Below are 25,388 nucleotides of genomic sequence, written 5' to 3'. Positions count from 1 at the left end.
CTTCTCTTTAAAAATATCTTTAGCAGGCTACAAATTAAATGAAAGTCATGACCTATGCATTTCCTTACTTCAGATTTAGGTAACTTGAATAAAAGAAGTGAATAGTACGTTCAAAACTATAGTTCAAAAAAATGTAAAGATATGGGCAGATGAGCATGCTTAAAAATTACACTTCAAATTGAGCACTGGTTTTGAAGGGAGAAGGCATATTATGCTATATCGTCTATAAATATTTACTGAATAAATACGATTCTCCTGTTTTTAAAAATCTTGTAAGTTGATTAAACCACAAACATGTTGAATCAGTTTTAGTAAAAACAAGCAGAGGCTTCTAAAATAGTTATAAAGAGAAATTATGATTAAAAAAACCTTTCAATATCTTCTGGTGACTGTGTCATCAAATCACTGTATGTTTCAGCCTTAATATTTTAAAGTAATATATTAAGATATACTATACATATTAATAGCATGAAAGTGCTTCACATTGAAATTTTCACTTTGAAGGCTTGACAGTAATTTTTAAAAACATCACAATAAATGATCATAATTTAAATTCTGAATATGGGAACCAAAAAAACCCCCAAACCCAACAACATCTGCATTTAACGCTTCAACTGAAGTGTAAACTTCTAAGACAACATACATACCCATTTGCATCAGATTCAGTGTCACAGTTCTTTAAGTGGTATCACAGACAGTAATGTGTCCCAAAGTCCCTTTCTCCTTGAAAGGCATAACATTTCTGTGGATTCATCCGTTATTTGGTAAGACTGTTCATTCAGAAAAAAGTTAAAGGAGTAAGCCTGTATGTCCTTAGAGACTCTAACTTTTAGAAATATAGAAATATATTTTCTGTATATAGAAACATACAGAATATTTAACATACCATTAATAATGGTATGTTAAAATAGCAAATAATTTAAAATAGACTGAATAAATATATCTCAAATGAGAAAATCGCAGAAGAGAACAAAGAACATTTTTACCACCTAGGTACTCTTTAAGCTGCTACTGTGATGAAAAGACGTGTTTGGGGGCCTAAAACAGAACTTGCACCTTGAATGGCAGGCGTCCTTATATGTGGACTGGATCTTAACTGTCTAGTTATCGTGCAATTTACACATTCAGATGTGCTGCCTGATTAGTTAGAATATTTGGTATCGGGGCTGCCCTGGGGGCACAGGGGTTGAGAGTCCACCTGCCGAGGCAGGGGACGCGGGTTCGAGCCCCGGTCCGGGAAGATCCCACATGCCGCGGAGCGGCTGGGCCCGTGAGCCATGGCCGCTGACCCTGCGCGTCCGGAGCCTGTGCTCCGCAACGGGAGAGGCCACAACAGTGAGAGGCCCACGTACCGCAAAAAAAAAAAAAAAAAAAAAAAAAAAAATTGTATCATTATTGTTATCAGTATTCACTGCAAATTATCCCATGATAATATTCTGTCCTATAATGTGGACTTAAGTCTTGTGCCAAATAGCAGCACAGATTACAGGATCATGGTTCAAATCACGGTCAATGACTTAGCTGGTACACAGTGAGAAGGAAGGAATTTGTCTATAATAAATAAATAAGGAGCATAGCTTTATTTTAGTATCAGTTGCTAGAACTCAACGATGGGTTTCTGGGTACCCAGAGGCAGAAATAAAGTTTCTTTTCATAAATTACACAGTGATGGTGGGGATGGAGAACAGGAGGCACTGGGATGCTAGGCAGCTTGCTAAAATATATACTTGAGTTCTACTGGAGGTATGTAGTCCTGCTGTGTATCGGTTATTTGTAAAGGCTGACTGAACAAAATTCCCTTCATCATACAGGCACTGCTGTCTGCACTACAGTAATAGAGAAATACGCTGATAGAGAGAACGGCTTCGAGTGATAAACAATCCCCAGGGATCTGCAGTGAGATTGTTGGTTGACTGGAAATGCTCTCTATCTCTCCAGATGGTATCTGTCCTTGAAGAAGCCATTCATTGCCTAGAAAATAAACAGGTAAATTATTAAGACTGCATGAGAAGTCAAGTAGGAAAGTGGACAAACCTTACGAACACTAGATTCGTTCAATCAACAAAGATTTACTGAAAGCCTCTAAGTGCCAGGCATTGTGCTCTGTGTGGAGGATACAAAATAAGATAGAAGAAGTTCCTCGTCTAATCATCTTGATGTCAAATTAAAATTCTTCCTTTGAACACTGTAAAATAAATTATAAAGTTATTTCTACTGAAATCCAGATGAATACTGCCAATATGGTTATAGATTTAAAATGTGATTATGGAATTTTAAATGAAAACTATTAATAAGTTCTAGAAATAAACATAGGACACTTCAGAAAATAGATCATTTTTACCATATAAGTGTCTAGAAATATAATATGCAAACTACAAAATAATCCAGGGAATACAAATGTATGTACAACTGCAGTGACTTTCAAGATGATGAACTACTGAATATCCAAAGGTGGTAATTTTAAAAAGCCATTGATTTTTTTAAGAAACAAGTAACACTGAATACATTATTCCAAGGGACTCAATGTAGAAAATGAATAGATTTTGTCTACCTCATTTTAACACATAAAACTCCTGAGACTTAAATACATAGATTATCTATGTAACAAAAGTCTAAAAACCCACTAAAAATCATTAAGTCTTCTAGTATTAAAGTTTTTAAAATGTTTTTATTCACCCAGTGCCTTCTCTCAGAAGGAACATATGCGTCATATTGAGGAAGTGCATACTTAGGCTGACACTCAGCATTAGCTAATTAAGAGCCATCATTTGGGAAATGCAGGACCTGCTTTCCTGCCATCTTAAATAGAACACGTTGAACGTAATCTAACGACTTAACGACTCGGGGCCATCTGTACAAAAAGTGGACCATCTACTGAGTAGTGATGAAATTCCATGTCTACTTTTTAGCTTTTCTCTCTTTTGACCTCAGGATGAGTCAACAGACTAGAGCACCTGCCTCTACTGGTCCTCTTTATCTCTCCTTTAGTTTATTGCTCCTAATATTCTGTTGATTGAAAAATTAAATCTGAGATACATATATCAAATAAGAGTAAGGAGAATGTGAAAGGTTGAGAATCTAAAGAGTTAAGTGCAGAGCTTTTAAACAATTCTTTTAAAATTCTCTGGCCTTTTTGCTTGCTTCTGGACTGAAGAATATGTTTTATTTTAATGTTTGATTTTGTTAGATAGCAGGCTAGTGGGGGAACTTCTTATATGTTAAATAAAAACAGGAAAATAGTAAATTACACTATCTTAATGTCCAATTCTAGAAATAAAACAGTGTTTCTCTAGATAATTTTTGGACACATCACATGTATCTAAAATAGATGGCTAAAAATAGCTAAGAATTTTTCTCTTTAGATCACTTCACTTTCCTTTAATACTATCCATGTTTTGTACTCCAATAACTTGATACTAATTAACTTGTGTATTAGAGTTAAAATAAACATGTTAATTTACCAGTATCCTATTAAAAAAATACTCTGTTTTTAATTTTTCTGTGTGCGGTTAAAGCAGTTATCTCCAAATGATGCAATGCTTTCAGACTAATGGACACAGGCAGGACAGTTAAACTGGCAGTTGAGGACTTGCTCTGAACCTACAGAGGACTGTGGAATGAATGGCCAGGGTTTGAGTTCTCTTCTGCCCAAACATCCTCCTCTAGTACTGCATGGCTCAGCCCTCTCCTTTGTGGGGAGTAGATGGGGGTGATCTCCCCACAGGCTCAGTCAGTCACTCCAGAGCCAGCAAACTCTAACTCAGCAGTTCCTTCCGGCAGATCTCTCTGTTCTCCTGGTGTGGATACCAAGCGGGCAGTTGCAGGACAGTAGCTGCTGCTCTGAGAAGGTACCAAGGTAAGAAGGCATAAAGCCCGGACCTGGGTAACGTACAAAAGAAAAGTGTGTGAGAGGGCCTGAGACAGGAGGAGTCGGGCAGCAAATTCAAAACTGAGTGAGAACCTGTGAAAGAGCACGGGAGGCTAGGACACAGCAAGATCACTAGGGACCGGAACTTACTACTGTTCACTTTCAAATTGTTGCCTACTCTCTTAGAGATGTTGGAAAGCACTGCTAGAAGACAAGCAGTACACTGATTACTTATAAGTTCATGAAATAAGTTCACACTGTGATTCTTTACATAATTTACAGTAACTGAATACTTTGGAGAACAGACTCAAACAGGAAATGTTCTGAGATTAAAAGATCACAAATTAGTGACTGAGGACAAAGGCTCTGCCTGGACTCTAATCATAGTAATTCATCTGTACTTAATTACACATCCTCCTCCAACAATGTTTTTTCTTCTACTTGAATGGCATACTTTTAAGCAATGGCTTTGGCATTCTTGTCGCAAGAAAGTTAATGGGGCTCAAATTCTACCTTTGGAATCCCTAGAGGAGAAAACACAGCTTCAGGCTTAATAACTGGTAAGTCAAGTCCTAACGATACTACTGAAATAAAATGAACAGCAACTGAGAGCTCTAAAGCGTTTGACAGACGCCATCTGGAAAAGTGAAAGATAATAATAAAACCACCAAGGAACTGAATTAGAGTTTGTGTCAAGTTAATTCAGTTAAAAGCAAGAATATATTAGAAAAAATCAAACTCAAGGGAAAAATCAATTTAATTCTTTAGAAGAGAATCCGTGAGATCTAGCGGTACGGTGGTGCTCGTAATCAATACTGGGTCAGGACCCCAGACACCTGCTGATTAAACTGCCCGGCCAATACCTACACTTCTGCTCCCTCGTGCCTCACCTTGGCTGGAGACAAACAGCCTCCACGTGGACTAGCCTAACTTTCAATTCATGACAGCCAGCCTCAAACACAGCCTCCCGGCCGTTCAGCAGTCACACTGTATTTCCCTCATGCAGTCACCCTCCCACCTTCCTGACCCTCTTCTTTTTTCAAACCGCCAAAACCTCCCCCTCCCCCTCTCACTCCCACTCTCAGCTGATGGCTGTGCTTCCCAATAATTAAGAAAACAGAAGCATGCAGAAGAGTGCTTCCACAAGCATCCACTTCACAGTTACCCATCTAGATCTCTGAGTCGCACACTGGGCCCTCCCTCCTTACCGTGGAAATGAGGTCCACATTCCTGGCAAAGGCCAGCCTGCCACCTCTCCTATCCTCCTATCCTTTAGGATACCCCGCAACACATACCATCAGTCCTTTCCTCTACTGATCTTTGCCATCAATATAACAAACACACTGCTCTCTCAACTCCGTTTTCCCCTGAGGGCAACTGCTCTCTTTTCCCTTATCTTTTTAGCTCAGCTCCTCTAAGAGCTATCTATGTTTAACTTTCTCCAGTTCCTCTCCTTCAATTCTTTTTTAACCTGCTCTAATCAGGCACCTCCTCCATCACTCTGAAACGGCCCTGGTGGAGGACATCAATTAACTGTAACATTGAATCAACGATCAATTCTTAGTCCTTATTTCACCTGATCTATCAATCGCGCTCAACACAGCTGATCACGCTCCGTAAAACACCTACTCCAGGAAACTACCCTCCCTCTTGGTTTTGCTTCTACTTGCTATTCACTCTTCAGTCTTCCATGTGGGTCCCTACCTCCCTCCTTGATCTCTTTATGCTGCAGTGCTCTAGAACAGGGTCACCAAAGTATAGTCTGTGGACCGGTGCTGGTTCACAAACCATGGTGAGTTAAGTACAGAAACCGAGAGTGAGGTTTGGAAACTTTTGTAACATCCCAATGCATAACTGGTGGCTTTGAATTTTATGTCTTTAAAAAACTAACTTCGTTTTTAGGACTAATAACCCTAGAGCTAGTTTGAGATGGAGTAGCACAATGGAAAAGACACTACACTAAGAGCCAGCAGAGCTGGGTTCAAATTCCATCTTCTGACCTAATTCAATATATGCCCTTCAGCAAATCACTTTATCTCTTTGAGCCCCTAGTCTCCTCACTTATAAAATAAGAGTCTTAAAACAGATGGTGTCCTTTGGTGCCTCTCAGCCCTAATATTCAAGGGCCTAACATTCTAAGACCACACGAGTCTGTCTCACGTAATGAATTTGCTTGATAGCAAATGGCGGCAATTATGATTAACTTCAGGTGAGTCACACTGTTATTTAGTAAAAGAATCTCATAGGCTAAAGAAAACTGCTAAAGTGGGGTTCAGTCTGGATCTTTGTTTTACAAGACCTTCCTCAAATCCTGCCCAACTGTAAACCTATCACAAGTGAGAAAAATTACTAGATCAAGTCTCAAGAATTTATGAAAGATTTGCATTTGCAAGATTATTGTCATACCTTCAGCTGATAGAAACCAGCAACTGGGTGCTCCTTCAGTTAGCTTTGTTCCTGATGGGAGGTCTAATCTTAGCTTGAACTGAAGAGTTTGCCCTGGAGATGCAGCCACCGGGGAAAGTCTAATGCCTGGAGCAGATTTAGGTAATCTGGGTAAGGTCTTCTGTTTTTCTGCTGGGAATGAGCCGTCCACCATAGCACTTTCAGATCTGAAGACTGGGAGCTAGAAAACAAGAAAATCTGTTTTTTTAAAGCCAAGTACTTTATAGTATTATAGACTGACAGAGCTTATTTTCAGACTTCAGTACAAACATGAGATTCTGTGTCAAGGAAACTTAATTGCCCTTCTCTTCTGAATCAGAAGTTGTTTAAATTTCCTCATGATTATTTTGTAGGTTCAGAAAAATATTTCATCCTGGCCAAAAAACTGCCAACATTTATGAATGAAACTGAATTAACTGTCCGATATGTTTATAGATAGCAGGAAATATAAAACTATCAATTTAAATGTAGTGGATATAATATACACCCTCTTATAATTTTCATTGCCAACTATAAGATGTCATTCATCTTATATCAGAGATCTATGTCAAGAGAAATGACACTTATGATGGGAATCTGTGTTTTTATTTTAGAACACATCTTGGAAATTCCTAGAATTTTAGAAAAAAAACTTGCATTTTTCCAGGCAAATGTGATATATAAAGGGGTAACTTGTATTAGAGACCATGTCCATATCTTTAAAATTAGAACTTACTTAAGTTTCTTCCAATCTTATTCTTAAGTCTTGAGAAATGTGGCTCCTAGAGCTTCCTTTAAAGATTATTTGGTAATGGATTCACCACAGGAAACAAAGATTACCCACTAGTCAGATGATCATTAAAAAAAAAAAACCACCCAAGATTAAACAACCCAACCCACATAGTTTGTATGTGTAGTGTATCAGTATGTCCATACATTTAAAAATAGATGAGTCCTTTTTTTTTTCCTTTTCTGAAAGTTCATCAAATTCTCTCCAACTTCTAGAATCTTTCTCAAACACTCTTGGCACAAATGGAATTTTTATTTTAAAAATAACAGGATATCCTTGGAATAGGCACCCACTCACTACTCTACCCACGTTTCACTTTCACCACCAGAGATGGCCTAACCAAAAGTGCCTCTGTTGTTGCTGAGGATCTTAGAATCTTTCTTAAAATGATGCCCTTTCACTTAAAGATTACTTACCACAGAAACTGTTTTTGTTTCTAAATCCATCACTTTAATTTGATGGTTATTGGTGTCTGCCACATATAATAACCGACCATTCTCTCCAATACACAAGCCTCCTGGTTCATTAAAAGTTGAGTCGGTAAAATTGGAACCGATAACATTACTTGCATCTCCAGTTCCCGCTAATGTTGTACAGTTTTTTGTTTTTGGATCCACAACTTTAATCTAAGAAGATAGAACAAAAATTTATATATCTGAAGCTCAACTAACTGCACATTTGTAGTAAGGAAAAGTATCATATTAAGCAAGCCAGAGAATTCCTGATTGACATTAGAATTCTTAATAAATCTCAGAAAAGGAACAGACATTTCCATATTTTCTTAAAAAGCCAAACATTCAAATTACAGTCTAAGGGGAGATATTTCATTCTGAGGGCTAAGCCTATAAAATCCCCAGTTACATCCTGTCTTCTAGAAGCAATCTTTGATAAAATTATTTATGGAATTAAAAAAATTTTTAATGTTCTTCTTTCCCCTCACAATGGGACAGTGGCACTGACTTTCTTCTCATGAATATCTAACATTGGCTGAGGATTTGGCTACTATCGTTAAACTTAATGACTCCTCGCTGTGTTTCAATTACATTAAATTCAGTCTCTCATCACAAAAATATTAACATTTGGGTTCCACTGATTTTATAAAAAGGAAAAATGCACAGTAAGAATGCAGTAGAGACAAAAAAAATGGAAATGCTGATGAAAATGGAATTACTTGCTAACAGGCGTGGCAACCGTGCAAAGGCTCAAAAATGTTCATTCGTTACTTGACGTGTTAATTTCCCTGCTACCCGCCTTGTCCTCATTTACTCAACCTTACTAAGCAGCTTTAATGGCTTGCAATTCACAAGTTTTGGCTAGTCATTGGGAATTTGTTCAGTCCTTTCCCCCCAGCTCAGAGTACCATCACATCCTCTCTGCAAGAAAGGACCAAGAAAAGAACAGAAAGGCTTATGTACAGTTGTCCAAAACTGTCATTCCTCGCTATATTTTAGCGGTAATTGTAGGAGGCTCACAGATCTTTCAGCATTTTAAATACTGCAAGTGAAAAGCAGGGTATTATATAATTCTTTCAAGACTTACCTTGTGATTGTAAGAGTCTGCCACGTAAACTAAATTCCTTTTCTTGTCCCAAGTTACTCCAAGTGGGTGTTGAAGCTTTGCATTGATTCCTACTCCATCAACATCACCAAAAGCAAATAAATTCTTTTATTTTTTTTTTTAAAAAAGAAAGAAACAGCATGTATTAAAATTTTTTACAGTGCTTTGTTAGGGTATAAAGTGAAAATTAAGATAGCTATATATGCTACTTAAAGGGGAAGAAGTCTGATTTCATATAAATAGGGTTGGGCATTTGACTGAAATTAGAAAAAAATGATAGAATTCTGAACTTGAATTAATTTGTGATGCTTAGGAATTTTATTCACAAAAATCACACAGCTGATCAGGAACAGGTCAAGTCTACTGATCTGGTGCTCTTTCCACCCTACTGCCAAATATCTAATCTACGTTTTCCCCTTGCTTGGTAATCAATATTTTATCCTTCTTTTTCTCCTGAAACTTTGACATTTATATATAATCAAGTCGAGTCATTTTATTTTCTTCGGTGGTTTTGTTACTTGTATTTCTTCATACTCACATTTCCTTTGGTTTGACTTCCATTTTAACATGGATAAGCCAAGAACTTTCTCCTTCCTAAACTTTATTAACTCTTCACAATTCAGAAAGTCACAAGCTTGTTAAGCAGGCACACCACACGAGGGTGCTTCTCATTACCATAGGATCTCTCTCTCCTCCCACGAGGTGCTTCACCGCTCCATCTTTCAGCGAGACGGTTCTCACTGTACTGCTCTCACTATCTGCTACAAACAGGCAGCTCCAGGGATCCTCTGAGGCCAGAGAAAGACCTGAAGGTTGGGCGAAACCGGCTTTGTGAGGATATGAGTTATTTCGATTCTCTTCATTTCCACTTCCAGCAAACCGAAGGCAGGTTCCTTTTTTTAACTCACTAAAAAAGACAAATTCATAGTGAAGTCAACATTGTTATACTGTGTCCAATTTCATTAAACAAATGAATGTAAATGATGAAATCAATGGTGACAGCATTATATACAAAAAAAAAAAAAAAAATCCAGTGATCTTGGCCTAAATTGTGCAGATCACCTTTCACCGTCATTTCTAATCATTAACTTATTTATCCACTGTGTAGAGACCTTTCTACCTTTTTAAATTTTTGACATACACAAAAGTGAAACTATTCTCAATGGCAAGACAGGAAACCACTGACAAAGTTAGAAATATAAGAATAAAGATCATATCATTGATGGGATAGTTTTTTTTTTTTTTCCTCCAAGTGATGAGAGGTAGGTACAGCTAGATCCCACCTTTACTTCCTGACCTCTTCTTAGCTTCATGCAACATTAGGTTCTGAAAGGGAATTAAAAAGATCTAGGTAACCTTTTCTAGCTCTTGCTAGCGTAAAGCTTAAATTTTCATTAAAAATGTTTTATTTCCTTGTATATAAGTAGAGACTAGAAAAAAGAATTAAAAGAATAATTTGTGAAAGATAGCCAGGTACTCATTTTAAGATAATAATATGACTACACTGCTTTAACTAATCGATTGTACAAATCCATTTCTTATATACAGTAGGGAAATTTCTATTTAAAGGACTATCGTAATGATTCCTTTTGTAATGCAGAGAAAGTTTTATACCTTGGCTTCTAAGTTTATGTCAGAGGAACTGTAAGGAAGACATGGTAACGTCCTGGGTTGAGGGGAGGGAAGAAGCTGACTTCAGATGCAAAATAACGAGAGACTATATGTATATCTTTTCCTAATAGGGCACAACATGCAAAAGTCTAAAATGACCATCATATCATTTACTAGTTGATATGATCCCAATGCTAACTTTGGTAGGGAGCCAGGAGTGGAGGCAAAGGGACACAAAATGTATAAATACAGCCATTTATTCAAGGAACTCGTAAAAATAACCTACTCAGAGGAATACATGTAATAACCAATATGCCAAACAAATAAAGGAGTTACAACGATTTTAAAAAGGAGTTGCCTTTATTAAAGGTAGAAAGAGTGGGGAGAAACGGTAACTTCTAAAAGCTCAGGAGCTATTACCACTTGAAGATCAGTAACAAATAACGATAAAGGGTCCTTAAAATTATAATACAGGTCAATGTGATCCAAATGGACACTTTACTATTGCAAACAAGTGACAACTCTACTTATGTGGAAATTTAGTCCACTCTTGACCATCTAGGTCCAAAACAGTCATCGCTTACAACAGCATATTCTGGTCATCTCTGCTACTACTTTTTTCCTCATCTTATGTTATCGGTCCTGTCGCTGTTTGGGCTACTATCAGCTCTGGCCTGGATAACAGCAATCGCCTCCTCACTTGTATCTCTGTCTCCAGTACTGTCACGCTCCAAATGCTGCCAGTGTCCTTTCAAAAACACAAATCTTATGTCACTTCCCAGCTTAAAACTTCCTATAAAGGTATATGCAGAATAACTTTCAAATCTCTAAAAAAAGACTCACAAGGCACTTCATGATCTGGCTGCTACTGACATCACTAGGGTCATTTCTTGCCTGGAAAACCTCTACTCTTCTGAACTCCTTTCTACTCTCTATCAGGTTTTAGTTTAGTACCATCTTCCAGGAAGCCTTCCTTGATACCTCAGATCTTATTTATATCAGGTGTTCCTCTTATTTAGGTAAGGGACAACTTCCATTTAAAGGACTACTGCAGTGATTCCTTTTGCACACAGCGTCTGTACTTCCCAACTATTTTTTGTTTGTTTTTGCTGATCTGATTCTTCCTCTGAAAACCTGCTGAGGACAGTAACCACATCTTTTCATTTTATTCTTAATATAGTAAACATATCACTTCATCCCTACGGCCAAGCACAGTGCCTAGTTTGCTTAATAAATATTTGTTAGATGAATGATTAAATGTTGCAAAACATCGTACAAAGCAACACACACACATACACTCTTTAGAATATCTGATATTTTGGATTATCTATATGACTGCCCCTTTCTACTGATAAAGGTAACTGAGGTGACTGACACTTGCTTTCTAGGGTGGTTTGACAGTCTTTATGGTCTATGACTTTCATTCATTTATTTCTTCTGCAGACCCTTACTGAGCTCCTATCATGTGTCAGATACTGTGCTAGGTACAGGGGACACAAAAGTGAATGCGAAAGGGTCCTTTCCTTTAAGAGGCAGTCTACTAGGAGAAAACAGTTATGTAAACAAGTAAGTGCAACCAAAAACAGAAGGTGAGAGAGAGAGAGGGGTGAGAGGGAGGGAGAGGGGAAGAAGGGAGAGATGGGAGGGGAGGGCAGGGAAGGGGAAGGCTGGGGTGTTAGGGAGAATAGGAAAGGCTCTATAGAAAAAATACAAGAAAATTTGTAGAGACACTACTTTTCCAGCTTTATACCCCTAACAGTGGCAGCAATGCTACCAACATTTACTGTACACGCCAGGCACCAGGCTGAGCCTTTCACACACATTAATTCTCAAAACAAGCCTATGAGGTAGATATAAATAAGGAAACTGAGGCTTAGAAAGTTAAAGTGACTCTCCCAAGCTCATGTAGATAGTAAGTGGCAAAGCCAGGACTCAATCTCAGGCCTGACTACAAAACCTGAGCTATTAACTAGTCTGCTATGCAGTCTTCAAATATCTGAATTAATGATCAGGGATATTAGAAATGCGCATTAAAATGAAAGATGCTCCCAGTTCTCCTTGTGGATGCTCGGGGGGACCGCTCTTCCCAAGCTCCCCAAAGTTGGGTGTGGTCACGAGCCTTACTTGGGCTGACGAGTACAAGTGATGTGTGTCACTTCTGAGGAGTTTTCAGAGCCAGTGAGCAACTCCCCAGCTCTGTCTCTCTCTGCCAGGACAGCTGGCAGAGCTCCAGACGGTGGCTGCTGCATCAGCCTGGGGGGCAGAGTAGTGCTCCCCCAGCAAACAGACCTCGTCCTAAGCCACCGGGGACCTGGGCTGCTGGTTATGGGAGCACAGCCCAGCACATCCTGACCAGTACAGTGAGAGTTACGAGGATGGAAACTTCGGGAAAAGGAGTTCTGTGAACGCCACGCTTATCCGAAGAGAGATGTTACCAAAGTTACCACTTACTTTTTCTTTGGTAATCTGCCATAGTCCAGCAGGAATGCCCATATCTGATGAGTCCCTGCCATGGCTATCCACAGAATGTCGTCTCTTTGGACCTCTGGACCTTTATGAAAATAAACAGTAATTACTACAGATATATCTGGTTAATACAAACATTCCCAATCTTTCAGAAATTTAAATTAAGGGAAGACAGTAGTATGTTTATAAATCATCTGATAGAAGAAAGTAAAAATATTTGCAAGTAAAAATATTTGCAACGTTTTAAGTCATTTTGGAAATTTTTCCATTTTCCTCGTGAAAAGTTTACTTCTTTAGACTTATAAATTTACATTCACAGAAATCCGAAGTATTCTTAATAGCAAAATGTCCCTCTGCATCTCTGGGCACAATGTTTTTAAACATCTGATTTCTTACTTTATGTAACAGAAGAAATGCGTTGACACACACTCTCCAAAGAAACTCTGGCACTCAAGTACCTAAATTACATGCTTTAGGAATATAGGAATAGTTCTTTGAACAATTTCTCATGAAAGGACTGTATGTTTTAATAGTTTAAGAAATATATTTTTCTACCCCAGTATTAGCTTTTAGACTTAAGACTCACATCACTGCTGCTCTTTAAAAATCTACTGTTTAATTGTTGTGAACCTTTTTCAAAAAGATATGATTGACATGTAATAAACCTAAGAGTACACTATATTACAATATAGCTGTTTTCTAAAATTAATAATTTTCTGTTTTTTTAAGACTGATATTACAACTTATTACAATGTGACAAGGCTCTGTTTCTCAAATTAATTCTATTTTCAAAATATTTAATTAAGCTGTATTCTGAAGCTACTTTTACATGTAGTTGAGACATTTTCACTAAAATAATTTGGTCAGACACATGCTAAAATAAATATATCGGAAAGGCTATTTTATTTGTACTTTCTTTAACTTCAAGTAGTTGCGTCCAGAAGGAATTTTTCTTCCTTAACTTGAATTACTTTCAAGTGTCTTTTAATTTAACAAAATTAAATTTTGTTTATTTAATTTAAATTTTGTTTAACAAAAATGTTGACAGTCAATAAACTGTGGTTGCTATGTGCCAAGCACTTTACAGAGATTATCACTTAAATCTTCTCAAAAAGCCCTTCTTACAGGCCCTTTACAAAAGAAACTGAGGCTTAGACAGGTTAGCTAACTTGCCAGGATCACAGAGCTAGTAAATGAAGGAACTGGAATCTGAACCCAGGAAGTCCAACAAGAAAATCTATTTAACATGCTGCCTCTTTTGCTGTGTTAATTGCTATCATATGAAATCTAAAGGAAAGTAGTTTATTTCCATTTAATTTTTCATAGTCAAATATTTTTAATAAACATAAATTAAAAGTGACAGTGCATCCATATATTCTGGGGACTCAAGTCTCTGCTTAATCACTTTAGAACTAGATCAAAAACTTTTCATTATTATATTCTTTTATTTTATTTTGCCCCTGCCATGTGAAGACAAAGGTTGAAGGTGACCATCTATAGGCCAGAAGAGAGCTCTCACCAGAAACCAATCATGCTGGCACCTTGACCTTGGACTTCTAGCCTCCAGAACTGTGAGAAAATAAAATTCTGTTGTTTAAGCCACCCAGTCTGTGGCATTTTGTTATGGCAGCCCGAACTAAGACATTCCCCCTGAGAACAGAAATGAGACAAGGAGATCTGCTATCAACACTTATTTAGCATCATATGAAGGTCCTAATTCATACAAGAAAAAGAAGCAAAAAGCATAAAGATTGGAAATAAAACTATAATCATTAGAAGATGACATGGGTTTAAAGCCTCTCTACTTTGCCAAAGAAGAGCTGTGTTGGTATATACAGGAGTGAAAGACCAAATCAGGTCTCCATTATCTACTTCTCCAAACAGGCCAGGCTAGTTCAACTAGGGTCTACCTATGAGGCCAGAGCTTCATCGTAATATTAGTGTGAGCATCTGTTTGGTCTTGGTCTCTGTGTACTTATTTCCTTTAGAAGCTGGAGGTATGAGAAATAGTGTAGAAGCAGAGGCTGTGTCAGGTCGGGATTCAGGAATTTATGATTCTACATACCAGTTGATGAGGATGATAATGACGAGGGGCATGGTGGTGAAAATGAAAACCATTCGGAACATTTCCTGTTTAAGGCACTGAGCTAATAATAAGCGCTTTATATGGATTATTTCCTTTAACAACATTAGCAAGTCTAGTTATTATCATCTCCATTTTATAAAGAAATTGAAATTCAAAGGGGTTAAATAATTTGTTGGTATTCACACAGCTGAACCTGGAATAATAATCCATTAGTGAGTCCAATTCCAGATTATTAGTGCTCTGATCAGAACGAAGGAACTACAGAAGTGAGCCTGTGCTCTTCTGGCCAACACTCTGCTTGGCCCGTTCTCTTCTCCCTCCCTTCCACCCCTGCTCCATGGACTTAGCTTTGGATTCAATTACCCAAGTGTACTTTAATGTGTGATCAGAAATTGAGATCTGATCAAATGTAACCAAGGCTTTATACTCCAGTATTTGTGGCTAGGTCACTCCTTCTGCCCTTCTCTTCTTGTAGCCTCTGGAATAGGCTGTGGCCAAATAATCTCTTTCAAGGATTTTTTCCAGTCCCTTGCCTTTCCATTTTTGGTTTGGTTCAGCTTATCAACATCTTGAGATTTTCATAATGAGAATCTTACAGCAAACAACAATAACAACGGACACTTATATAGTACTTTCTATGTGCCAGGCACTGTTCTGGGTGCTTTCCATATATTAATTCTCATAATTCTCACAATAAACATTTGAGGTAGATACTATTAGTATCTCCCATTTAGATGAGGAAACTGAGGCATCAAGAGGCTGAGTAACTTGTCCAAAGTCACACAACTGCTAAGATGTGAAACTAATTAGAACCCAAGTGGTCTGGCCCCAGAGTCCAGGCTCATCACTTCCTTGCTAAACTGCCACTCAAGAAGTCTTTACCCACCTAACCATTTCAGTGAGGGCTGAAGAGTTTGTTCTTGTAAATAAAATGGGAGTTTAAAAAAATGGGGGGGTGTAGTCTGGCATTTATAATGTCTATCAAACTAATAATCATGTTTATACTGTTCATCCTGGATTTTTAAATCTAAAGTATATAGTTGTGGGACTTCTCTGGTGGTGTGATCCCACATGCCGTGGAGCAACTGGGCCCGTGAGCCACAACTACTGAGCCTGCGCGCCTGGAACCTGTGCTCCACAACAAGAGAGGCCCGTGCAACGCGATGAAGAGTGGCCCCCGCTCGCTGCAACTAGAGAAAGCCCTTGCACAGAAATGAAGACCCAACACAGCAAAAAATAAAAATAAATTTATTTAAAAAAAAAAGTATATAGTGGTATCACCAAGTATGGGTATTAGTTCATTCTAACAAGAATGTGGCAATCATGAACATTTCAACCTTAAATTAAGAGTGCACTTGGGACTTCCCTGGTGGGGCAGTGGTTAAGAATCCGCCTGCCAATGCAGGGGACATGGGTTCGATCCCAGGTTCAGGAAGATCCCACATGCTGTGGAGCGACTAAGCCCGTGAGCCACAACTACTGAAGCCCATGTGCCTAGAGCCCGTTCTCTGCAACAAGAGAAGCCACCACAATAAGAAGCCCCTGTACCGCAACGAAGAGTAACCCCCGCTCGACACAACTAGAGAAAGACTCGCCTAGAGCCCGTTCTCTGCAACAAGAGAAGCCACCACAATAAGAAGCCCCTGTACCGCAACGAAGAGTAACCCCCGCTCGACACAACTAGAGAAAGACTCCGTGCAGCAACGAGGACCCAATGCAGCCAAAAATAAATAAATAAAATAAATTTATTAAAAAAAAAAAAGTGTCCTTAGAATCACTGACTTACAGCAGTCACAAATTAAAAATAGAAAAAGGACAATGCCAATAGCTAAAAAGGTTTTGGGAGTTAAGTATTTTTAAAGGCAAAATGCCTCATAATTATCAATTATCAAGAAGGATTAGTGAAATAGTTTCAGAAAACAGGAACAAAATCAGCAAATGAAATATGAATATAAAAATTACCTGCAGTTCAGCTTTTACAAATTCTGTGTTATTTTAAGCAACTATGATCAAAATAGATCCCACTGACTAGAACCCTCTTAATGGCATCTGTGAAATCATCCATTAGTGTAAATGGTTTTTTCTGCACAGCTTCTAAATCTCCCCTGTAAAGCAAAGCCTTAATCCACTAGGAAAAAGCAACAAAGTCTGTCACTGCCAGGGCACAGGAAAAGATTAATTATAACTGGAGGAGGGGGAGAGGAAAAAAAAAAAAAACTCTCTGGTGGAGGGGCAAGGAAATGTCTTTGGCCAAAGACCCCAGACACCAAGTAGAGATTTCCCACTGCTGGGAGAGAAGCAGGAAACGCTTCAAAACCACTCACAAATGTAAGAGAGAGTTAAGCTGCCAGAGAGAGAAGGAACAGAATCACTGAAAAAGCTCTAAGCTCTCCACCTTGTTTCATGGAGGCCCAGGTACACAGTGCCTCCCTAAGACTGAGGCTCACCAGAACAACAGAGAACTCTCCCTTAGCCCCAATGCAACCTAGTACAGAAAGACAGCAGCAGTCTATCCCTCGGGGATCTGTGCTGGCTGACTGAAAGCTGACGGTGGAGTACTAACACTAAGAAAAAGTCTCTAGCATCTAGCCCCGCAGGCTTAGGCAACAGCCCACTGCTAGAGGACTGTGAAAGCCATGGTGACTTGACAGAACTCACAGCAATAATAAAATCCAGATCCAGGCCAGCTTCTGACTAAACTGACTCGACCTCCCATAATAATGACAAATACTATTGATCTCAGCCTCCATAGTTCCACGCATGACTGGAATTTAACAAAAAAATGAGAAGACACACATAAATGTAAGCAAAACAAAATAAAAAAACAAATAAAAAAACATTTTCAAGAGACAAAGCGATCAACAGAAACAGACTCAGAGCTGACCTGAAATTTAGATCTATGACATAGACTTTGAAATCACTATGCTTACTATGGTAAAGAATCTAGAGAAAAAGATGGCCAACATACCTAAATAGATGGGGAATTTGAGCAGATAGATGAAATCTCTAACAAATATTAAAATGGAAATACTGTTAGAAAAAGAATAATGTCAGAAATGAAAAATTCCTTCAACAAGCTCATCAGTTGACTAGACACAGCTGAGGAAAAATTCAATGACCCTAAAGCTAAATCAACAGAAATTATGCACACTGAAACACAAAGAGAATAAAGGGTGAACATTAAAAAAAACCCAAAACCATAATATGTAAAAGTTGTTGAATATAATATTAGAATCTAACATACGAGTAACTGAAATCCCAGAAAGAAGAGAAAGGAGCAGAAAAACTATTTGAGAAGATAATGGTTGAGAATTTTTCCAAATAACGAAGGACATCAAGAATTCTGAGCAGGTGACTCCTCGATGTATCAATGAAACTGCTGAAAGCCAAAGAGAAAATCTCCAAGGCAGCCAGAGGAAAAAACACATTGTTTATACTAAGGAACTAGGAAAAGAATTAAATCAGACTTCTCGTTTATACTATGTAAGCTATAACACAGTGGAATGACATCTTTAAAATATCAAAAAAAAAAAAGCGCCAATCCAGACTTCTTTATGGAGTAAAAATAGCTTTCAAAAATGAATGCTAATTACTTTTTCAGACCCTCCCCCTCCAAAGAAAGGGCCAAGAGAAATCACTGTCAGCAGACAAGTGCTGCAAGAAATGTTAAAGTTAGTTCTACACGCAAAAGCAAAATTACTCCAGCCAGACACGGGATTTTTAAGAAATCAGCAACGTTGGGAAACAGTCTGGCAGTTTCTTACAAAATTACACATACACTTATCATGTGATCTAGCAATTTCATTCCTAAGCATTTGCCCAAGAGAAAATATACGTCCACATAAAAACCTGCACACAAACGTTTATAGAGGCTTTAATCATAATTGCCATAAACCAGAGACAGCTGAAACGCTTACCAACTGGTGAGTTAATAAACAAATTGTGGTACAGCTATACAATGGAATACTACTCAGCAATAAAAAAGAACTACTGATACATGCAAGAACATGGATGGATCGCAGAAGATTATGGTAACTGAGAGAAACCAGACATACAAAACTATACAGAGGAACCAGGAATCATTGTTGCCAGTGGGTGGAGTGGGTAGAGTGGGTGGTAGAGGGTGAGGGAGGGAGGACTGAACAGAGTCATAAGAGAACTTTTTGGGGTGATGGAAATATTCTATATCTTGATTGTAGCAATGGTTATAAAGATTCTTCATAATAGAACTTACACCTATTAAGGGTAAATGTTACTTTCTGTAAATTATTACCTCATCATTCGAACTGAAAAAAAACCCTTATAAACACCAAGTCAGTGCGATAATAGTTATTCAGATATAAAAATACTACTACTGTTTTTATTTTGTTAAAATAAAAACACACTAGTCACATTATATAAAATTTATTCCTCAAAAAAATTTTGTATTATCCGATAAGAGGATAAATGTATTTTATTTAGAGCATACTAATGGAAGTCAGAGAAACATATTATCTAAGCTGTAGATTACCAGACTAGCATACTAAATAGTTGGATTTCAATCATTAAAGGTCAAATAAGTACAACTAAATTTCTATCTAGGGAAATGCTGATTAAAGGGCCAAGGAAGGTTAATGGCATTTGGGCACACTATCTTTTCTGTAAATGATTTAAAATCAGGTGAAGTCTGAAGTACTTAGAGACTAGCAGGGGTTCTGACCTTTACGATAAAAGAAATTCTCAGGTTATTGTAGGGCATGAGTGGAGACAGCACAGACTTGGTATGCATTTTAGAAACATGGCAATGTTTCTGGTGAAAAAATGAATTTATTGGAGTTCTTTTTAATTATTTTTAGTGCATTATAAAGTTTTGACCATATTTAGAGTGATAATCAAAAATGGACAAAGATGAAAATAACTTTTATAAAGTGATTTTTTGTAAAAATCAATGTATGTGAATTATTTCCATGCTTTTATCACTGTAATGGCATAATTAGGTTAAATATTCAGGTACTATTAAAAATACAAACACACACACATTTACATATTACATATATATTTAAAATAATCAGAGGTATTTCAAGTCCCTTTCCCTAATCTCTTTTTGAAGTGTACGCTGTTCATTATCTGAGTCTCTTGGTGGGGTATATATTCAACTGCATATTGTCTTTGTTATTTTTCACTCTCTTTATATGATCTATTTTCTTTCCTTTTAAGGTTTAATTTTTACTTAAATATGCATATGAATGGATAACTGTTCTACATAAAGGTTAAATAATAACTAAACATCCATGTGCACAACACCAGCTCAAGAAAAGGGAAGATTATGTGAAAACTTCCTGCATCCCTCTGTGAGCATATCCTCCTCCTCTTCCCAGAAGGAACTACCAGTCTAAAAATTTGTGTTTTTCATTATCTTCTTTGATTTTAAAATTTTACCATGTCTGAATGGATCTCTCAATGTATAGTCAGTCTTGCTTGCTACTGAACATTCTATAAAAGGTGCTTTCTCCACTCAACAGATTTCCTGATACTTCTCCATGCTGTCAGGTGTAGCTGTGGTCCATTGTTTGCACTGCAGAACAGCTTAATATATGATGATACCACAATACCCTATCTATTTTTCATGTTTCCCTTCTGATAATTCCATCCTTTCTCATATTCCTAACTATGGTAGAATTTCAGAAATATTCTATATAATTCTTAAAGTATTAAAAAATTTAAGTGCTTACAAGAACAATTTTTCTTAACCACAGTCCCCTTCAAGTTGCATTTAATCCCACATCTGCTTAAACCAGTTTTACAATTACATAATTTAAATATATTCAAACCAATTCAATATGAATGAATTGGAAGGAAGTTTTTCCTCTGAAAACAAAGTTAATACTTTGGAAAGACAATAAAGCCAAGTAGCAAAGTCAAATTGTTAGTGAATAAGATGTGGAAAGACAATTGGAAAGAATAGGTTTTAAAAATTTCAGCCCTGTTTTCTTTGCAGGTGTTTTAAAAACTCATCACAGTTTAAGGAAACCAAAACAATACACTGTGATTGGTATAAGACTGTCAGAAAAGACACACTTAAACATCAAAAGACTGGTTAAAAATGTACATTCTATAGGGCTTCCCTGGTGGCGCAGTGGTTGAGAGTCCGCCTGCTGATGCAGGGGACAGGGGTTCGTGCCTCAGTCTGGGAGGATCCCACATGCTGTGGAGCGGCTGGGCCCGTGAGCCATGGCCGCTGAGCCTGCGTGTCCGGAGCCTGTGCTCCACAACAGGAGAGGCCACAGCAGTGAGAGGCCCACATACTGCAAAAAAAAAAAAAAAAAAAGTACATTCTATAAATGTACATTTATAGTTCTTAAAGCATTTTTAGTTTTATGATTAACAGATTTTTTTTTTCCACATGGATCAATTATCATACCCAATCAGTTCAGTAAATTATTCTACTGGGGCTTCCCTGGTGGCACAGTGGTTGAGAGTCCGCCTGCCGATGCAGGGGACATGGGTTCGTGCCCCGGTCTGGGAAGATCCCACATGCCACGGAGCGGCTGGGCCCGTGAGCCATGGCCGCTGAGCCTGCGCGTCCGGAGCCTGTGCTCCGCAGCGGGAGAGGCCACAGCAGTGAGAGGCCTGCATACAGCAAAAAATAAATAAATAAAAATAAATTATTCTACTGGATTTATTTACTTCTACTTTTATTTCACAAAGTATTCAGGTAGTTTACAAGGAAATAAACCCTAGTAAGATAAATAAATTTAAAATAAGAAAATTGAAACAATAGGTAAATAGAGTAGAAAAGAAAGATGCAGCCAAGTAATATTAAAAAATGAATGTCAGCCCGGAGATGGAAACAACCTAAGTGCCCATCATCAGATGAAAGGATAAAGAAGATGTGGCACATATATACAATGGAATATTACTCAGCCATAAAAAGAAACAAAATTGAGCTATTTGTAATGAGGTGGATAGACCTAGAGTCTGTCATACAGAGTGAAGTAAGTCAGAAAGAGAAAGACAAATACCGTATGCTAACACATATATATGGAATTTAAGGGTTAAAAATGTCATGAAGAACCTAGGGGTAAGACAGGAATAAAGACACAGACCTACTGGAGAACGGACTTGAGGATATGGGGAGGGGGAAGGGTAAGCTGTGACAAAGCGAGAGAGAGGCATGGACATATATACACTACCAAACGTAAGGTAGATAGCTAGTGGGAAGCAGCCGCATAGCACAGGGAGATCAGCTCGGTGCTTTGTGACCACCTGGAGGGGTGGGATAGGGAGGGTGGGAGGGAGGGAGATGCAAGAGGGAAGAGATATGGGAACATATGTATATGTATGACTGATTCACTTTGTTATAAAGCAGAAACTAACACACCATTGTAAAGCAATTATACCCCAATAAAGATGTTAAAGAAAAAAATGAATGTCATGTTTCCGTTACACTTTGCTAGAGACAAATCTGTCTCTAAGTTTCCTAGGAATCAATATAACAATGCAAACACAATCAGTTATGATATTCAAATTATCCAGGAGCTTAAAAACAAACTTGATACTTAGAAAAAAACACAATTATCTATAACACAGAAAAATTCTCTAGTAGATAATCAGAGAGGTTATTTATAAGATAATAACTGAAATTAGCAGCAAACCCTTGTAGTAAAAACAGTTCAGAAGTCCCACAGGACTGTGGTTTGATGAAATATATAATATGAAACATATACATATATAAATGAATGTAAGATATGTTGATGTGTTAATATATTTTTAAATGAATGACATGATGTCAAAATACAGTTAAGTAAAAACAATTGTAAGGAGAGCAATTATTCTATGATCCAGTTTCCCCATACTCTGACAATAATGCATTAATCCAGGATTAGACTTCAGAGTGATTTAAAGCAGTGGCTCTTAAAATGTTTTGGGGTAACACACCACTTCGAAACTGATGAGAATCTGACCAACTCCCCCAAACCTTAAATAAAATTTCTGGGAAATTTAAGTACTTCGCAAAATCTAACCATGAATGCCTTGAGTATATAACTCAAGGTTAAAAACTCTTGTAGTCATTGTGATTATAGGTCCTTCATACAGTACTTGAAAACCATTTTCTCTTAGCATTTTGAAAGGTGTTGAGCTTATTTAAGTGCATTCAAGATTACTCCTCTTGCCAAGTACCTGGAGTGAAGCTAATTTAAACTGTAAGTTAAATGTGGAACCATATGCTTTTAATGATCTATTGAGCTAAGGTAGGATTCACTTCCTTTTCTAAAAGCTGAGCTTAATAAAGACACAAGCCTCAGCACATCACTCCAGTTGGAAGCTGAGGGAGTACTTGTCAACAGGGCCAATATTTTTCTTGGAAAGCAATTTGGGTACACTCTCAATATGAGATAAACAACCAGAAATTCCATGCCATAAAGTATGACTGAAAAATTTTTAGCCTATAAAAATATGTAAGTACTTTATTAAATAAATCCAACTTAGTAAAGCATCCGGTAAAGTACACCCTGTTTTTAAGCAATATAAATTCTGAAATATGTAACAGATTGAATTACTGGTCTCAAGTCTTTATTCCTCTGTGGTAATAATACAACCACACCCTTGCCATTGCCTCACTGTAGGCAAAGTGCATATCCCTGCCCCGTAACTTTGAGCTTAGTTATGTGACTTGCTTTAATGACAGTAGGTAAGCAGATATGACATGAGCAAAGGCTTTAAATGTGTGTAACTGGGCTTACTCTCCTGTGCTCCTGCCTTTTGCCAAAAGAATATACCTCAGTCAGCTACTGGCTCAAGAAAAAGGAGAAACAAATGGAGCAGATCTGGACCCAAAAAACAGTCTGGAACCAAGCCCAGGCTCAGCCTTGATCAACTGAACCCCAACCCTGTATGTAAGTGAGAAATAAAGGTTTAGGTTTATATGAGTTTGGGGATGATTTCTTATGAAGCTTTACTGTGGCAATTACTGACAGACAGTAAATACACGCTGTAAGATGTAAAACATAAATATCAATAACTGAATTGCTATATGGACTATTAACTATAAATCACTGGGGCTTACATATTAAGAGAATTCTTATTTTCCTTGAGGGAAGGTAATAACATACCAAAATAACAGTTCTCATCCACTTTGACTATATTTTACTAACAGATATATTTCAGACTGTTTTTCCATCTATAAGATTATGTTCAAATAGCTCAGGTGTGTACCAAAAGCAGGGAGGCAAGTCCGGTTAAGTCCTGATGGGGATGAGTATTTTTAACCCTGAAATTATTTAGAATTGCTGGTGCATGGTGATAAAAAGAAGATCGAGGTGTAGTTGGTTTTCTTATTGTTTTAAAAATCTCTACATATAATATATCTCCTTATTGACTGCTCTTGAGACACACTGCTCCCTCTACCTTCTCAACCCCTCCCCACTGTGAGCCACTAAAACAACTCATCATTATTAGGGCACCAAATTCCAAAAATGGAATTTTCAAAAATAACTTACGCAAAATACCTAAGTTACATATATTAAGTGCAGGTAGTACCAGAAGTTCATTCAGTTACTTTATAAATATTAAAAGCTTTATAAAAAGTTAATCACAATGAAAAAATTAAGGTCTTTGAATTATAACCAAACTGGCATCATAAAAAAATTATCTCAAATGTAAAATCATCCAACTAAGATGGTGCTTAAGTCACTCTATAAATATATTAAAACCATACAAACCATTTAGCTCCAAGTTCCATTTTCAATATATTCTACTAAATTTCTTTCTTCATTACTCTGGTTTTAAACACGTAGATAACCATGTCAGCAACGCTGAGGGCCAGTGAAAAATAAGAGTACTAGCGCTGCTGGATTATCTTTTCGGCAAGTAATATATAGGTAACAAAGATTGTAAAAATAAGGCAAATCTCATTTTCAATTTTCTAAGTAATTCAGTAGGATAAAGTTTTTACTTTTTAAATTAAGTTTTATTTTTTAATCTTAACGTTTTCTTCCAGTTTTATTTATATAATTGACATATACAGCACTGTATAAGTTTAAGATGTACAACATAATGATTTGACTTACATACATCATGAAATAATTACATTAAGTTTAGTGAATATCCATCACCTCATATAGATTAAAAAAGAAAAGAAAAAATTTTTTTCCTTATGATGAGAACTCTTAGGATTTACTCATCTTAACAACTTTCATATACACATACAGCACTGTTAGTTGTATTAATCATGTTGTACATTATAGCCCTACTTCTTATGTATCTTATAACTGGAATTTTGTACTTTTTGACCACCTTCATCCAAATCCCCCACCCCTGCCTCTGGTGACCACAAATCTGATCTCTTTTTCTATACGTTTGTTTATTTTTTGAAGTATAATCGACTACAACTCTATGATAGCTCCTGGTACACAATGTAGTGATTTGATATTTCTATACATTGCAAAATGATCACCGTAAGTCTAGTTACCAAAGATATTGTATTATTATTGACTATATTCCTCATGTTATACACTGCATTCCTGTGACTCATTTCTTTTTTAACTGGAAATTTGTACCTCAATTTTCCTCACCTATTTCACTCATCCCCACCATCCCCTTCCTTG

The 25,388-nt window shown here is 37.3% G+C and overlaps 1 protein-coding gene across 2 annotated transcripts in view; it reads right to left on the bottom strand.

Moving 5' to 3' along the window:
- Positions 1–1,554: 1,554 nt before the first annotated feature.
- Positions 1,555–25,388, bottom strand: part of NHLRC2 (NHL repeat containing 2) — a 54,661-nt gene continuing 30,827 nt past the window's right edge. For both annotated transcript variants that reach the window (XM_024755973.1, XM_024755974.1), the window contains 6 exons: positions 12,702–12,801; positions 9,315–9,546; positions 8,622–8,744; positions 7,499–7,708; positions 6,275–6,494; positions 1,555–1,971 (listed from right to left, as the gene is read on the bottom strand). In XM_024755973.1, the coding sequence (XP_024611741.1) occupies positions 1,715–1,971; positions 6,275–6,494; positions 7,499–7,708; positions 8,622–8,744; positions 9,315–9,546; positions 12,702–12,801 (1,142 nt within the window). In that variant the 3' untranslated portion in view covers positions 1,555–1,714. The remainder of the gene's footprint in view (positions 1,972–6,274; positions 6,495–7,498; positions 7,709–8,621; positions 8,745–9,314; positions 9,547–12,701; positions 12,802–25,388) is intronic.

The sequence above is a fragment of the Neophocaena asiaeorientalis genome, unplaced genomic scaffold, assembly GCF_003031525.2.
Source record: "Neophocaena asiaeorientalis asiaeorientalis breed wild unplaced genomic scaffold, Neophocaena_asiaeorientalis_V1.1 scaffold85, whole genome shotgun sequence".
NCBI classification, from domain to species: Eukaryota; Metazoa; Chordata; class Mammalia; order Artiodactyla; family Phocoenidae; genus Neophocaena; species Neophocaena asiaeorientalis.
This window is presented reverse-complemented; position numbering and strand designations above follow the sequence as displayed.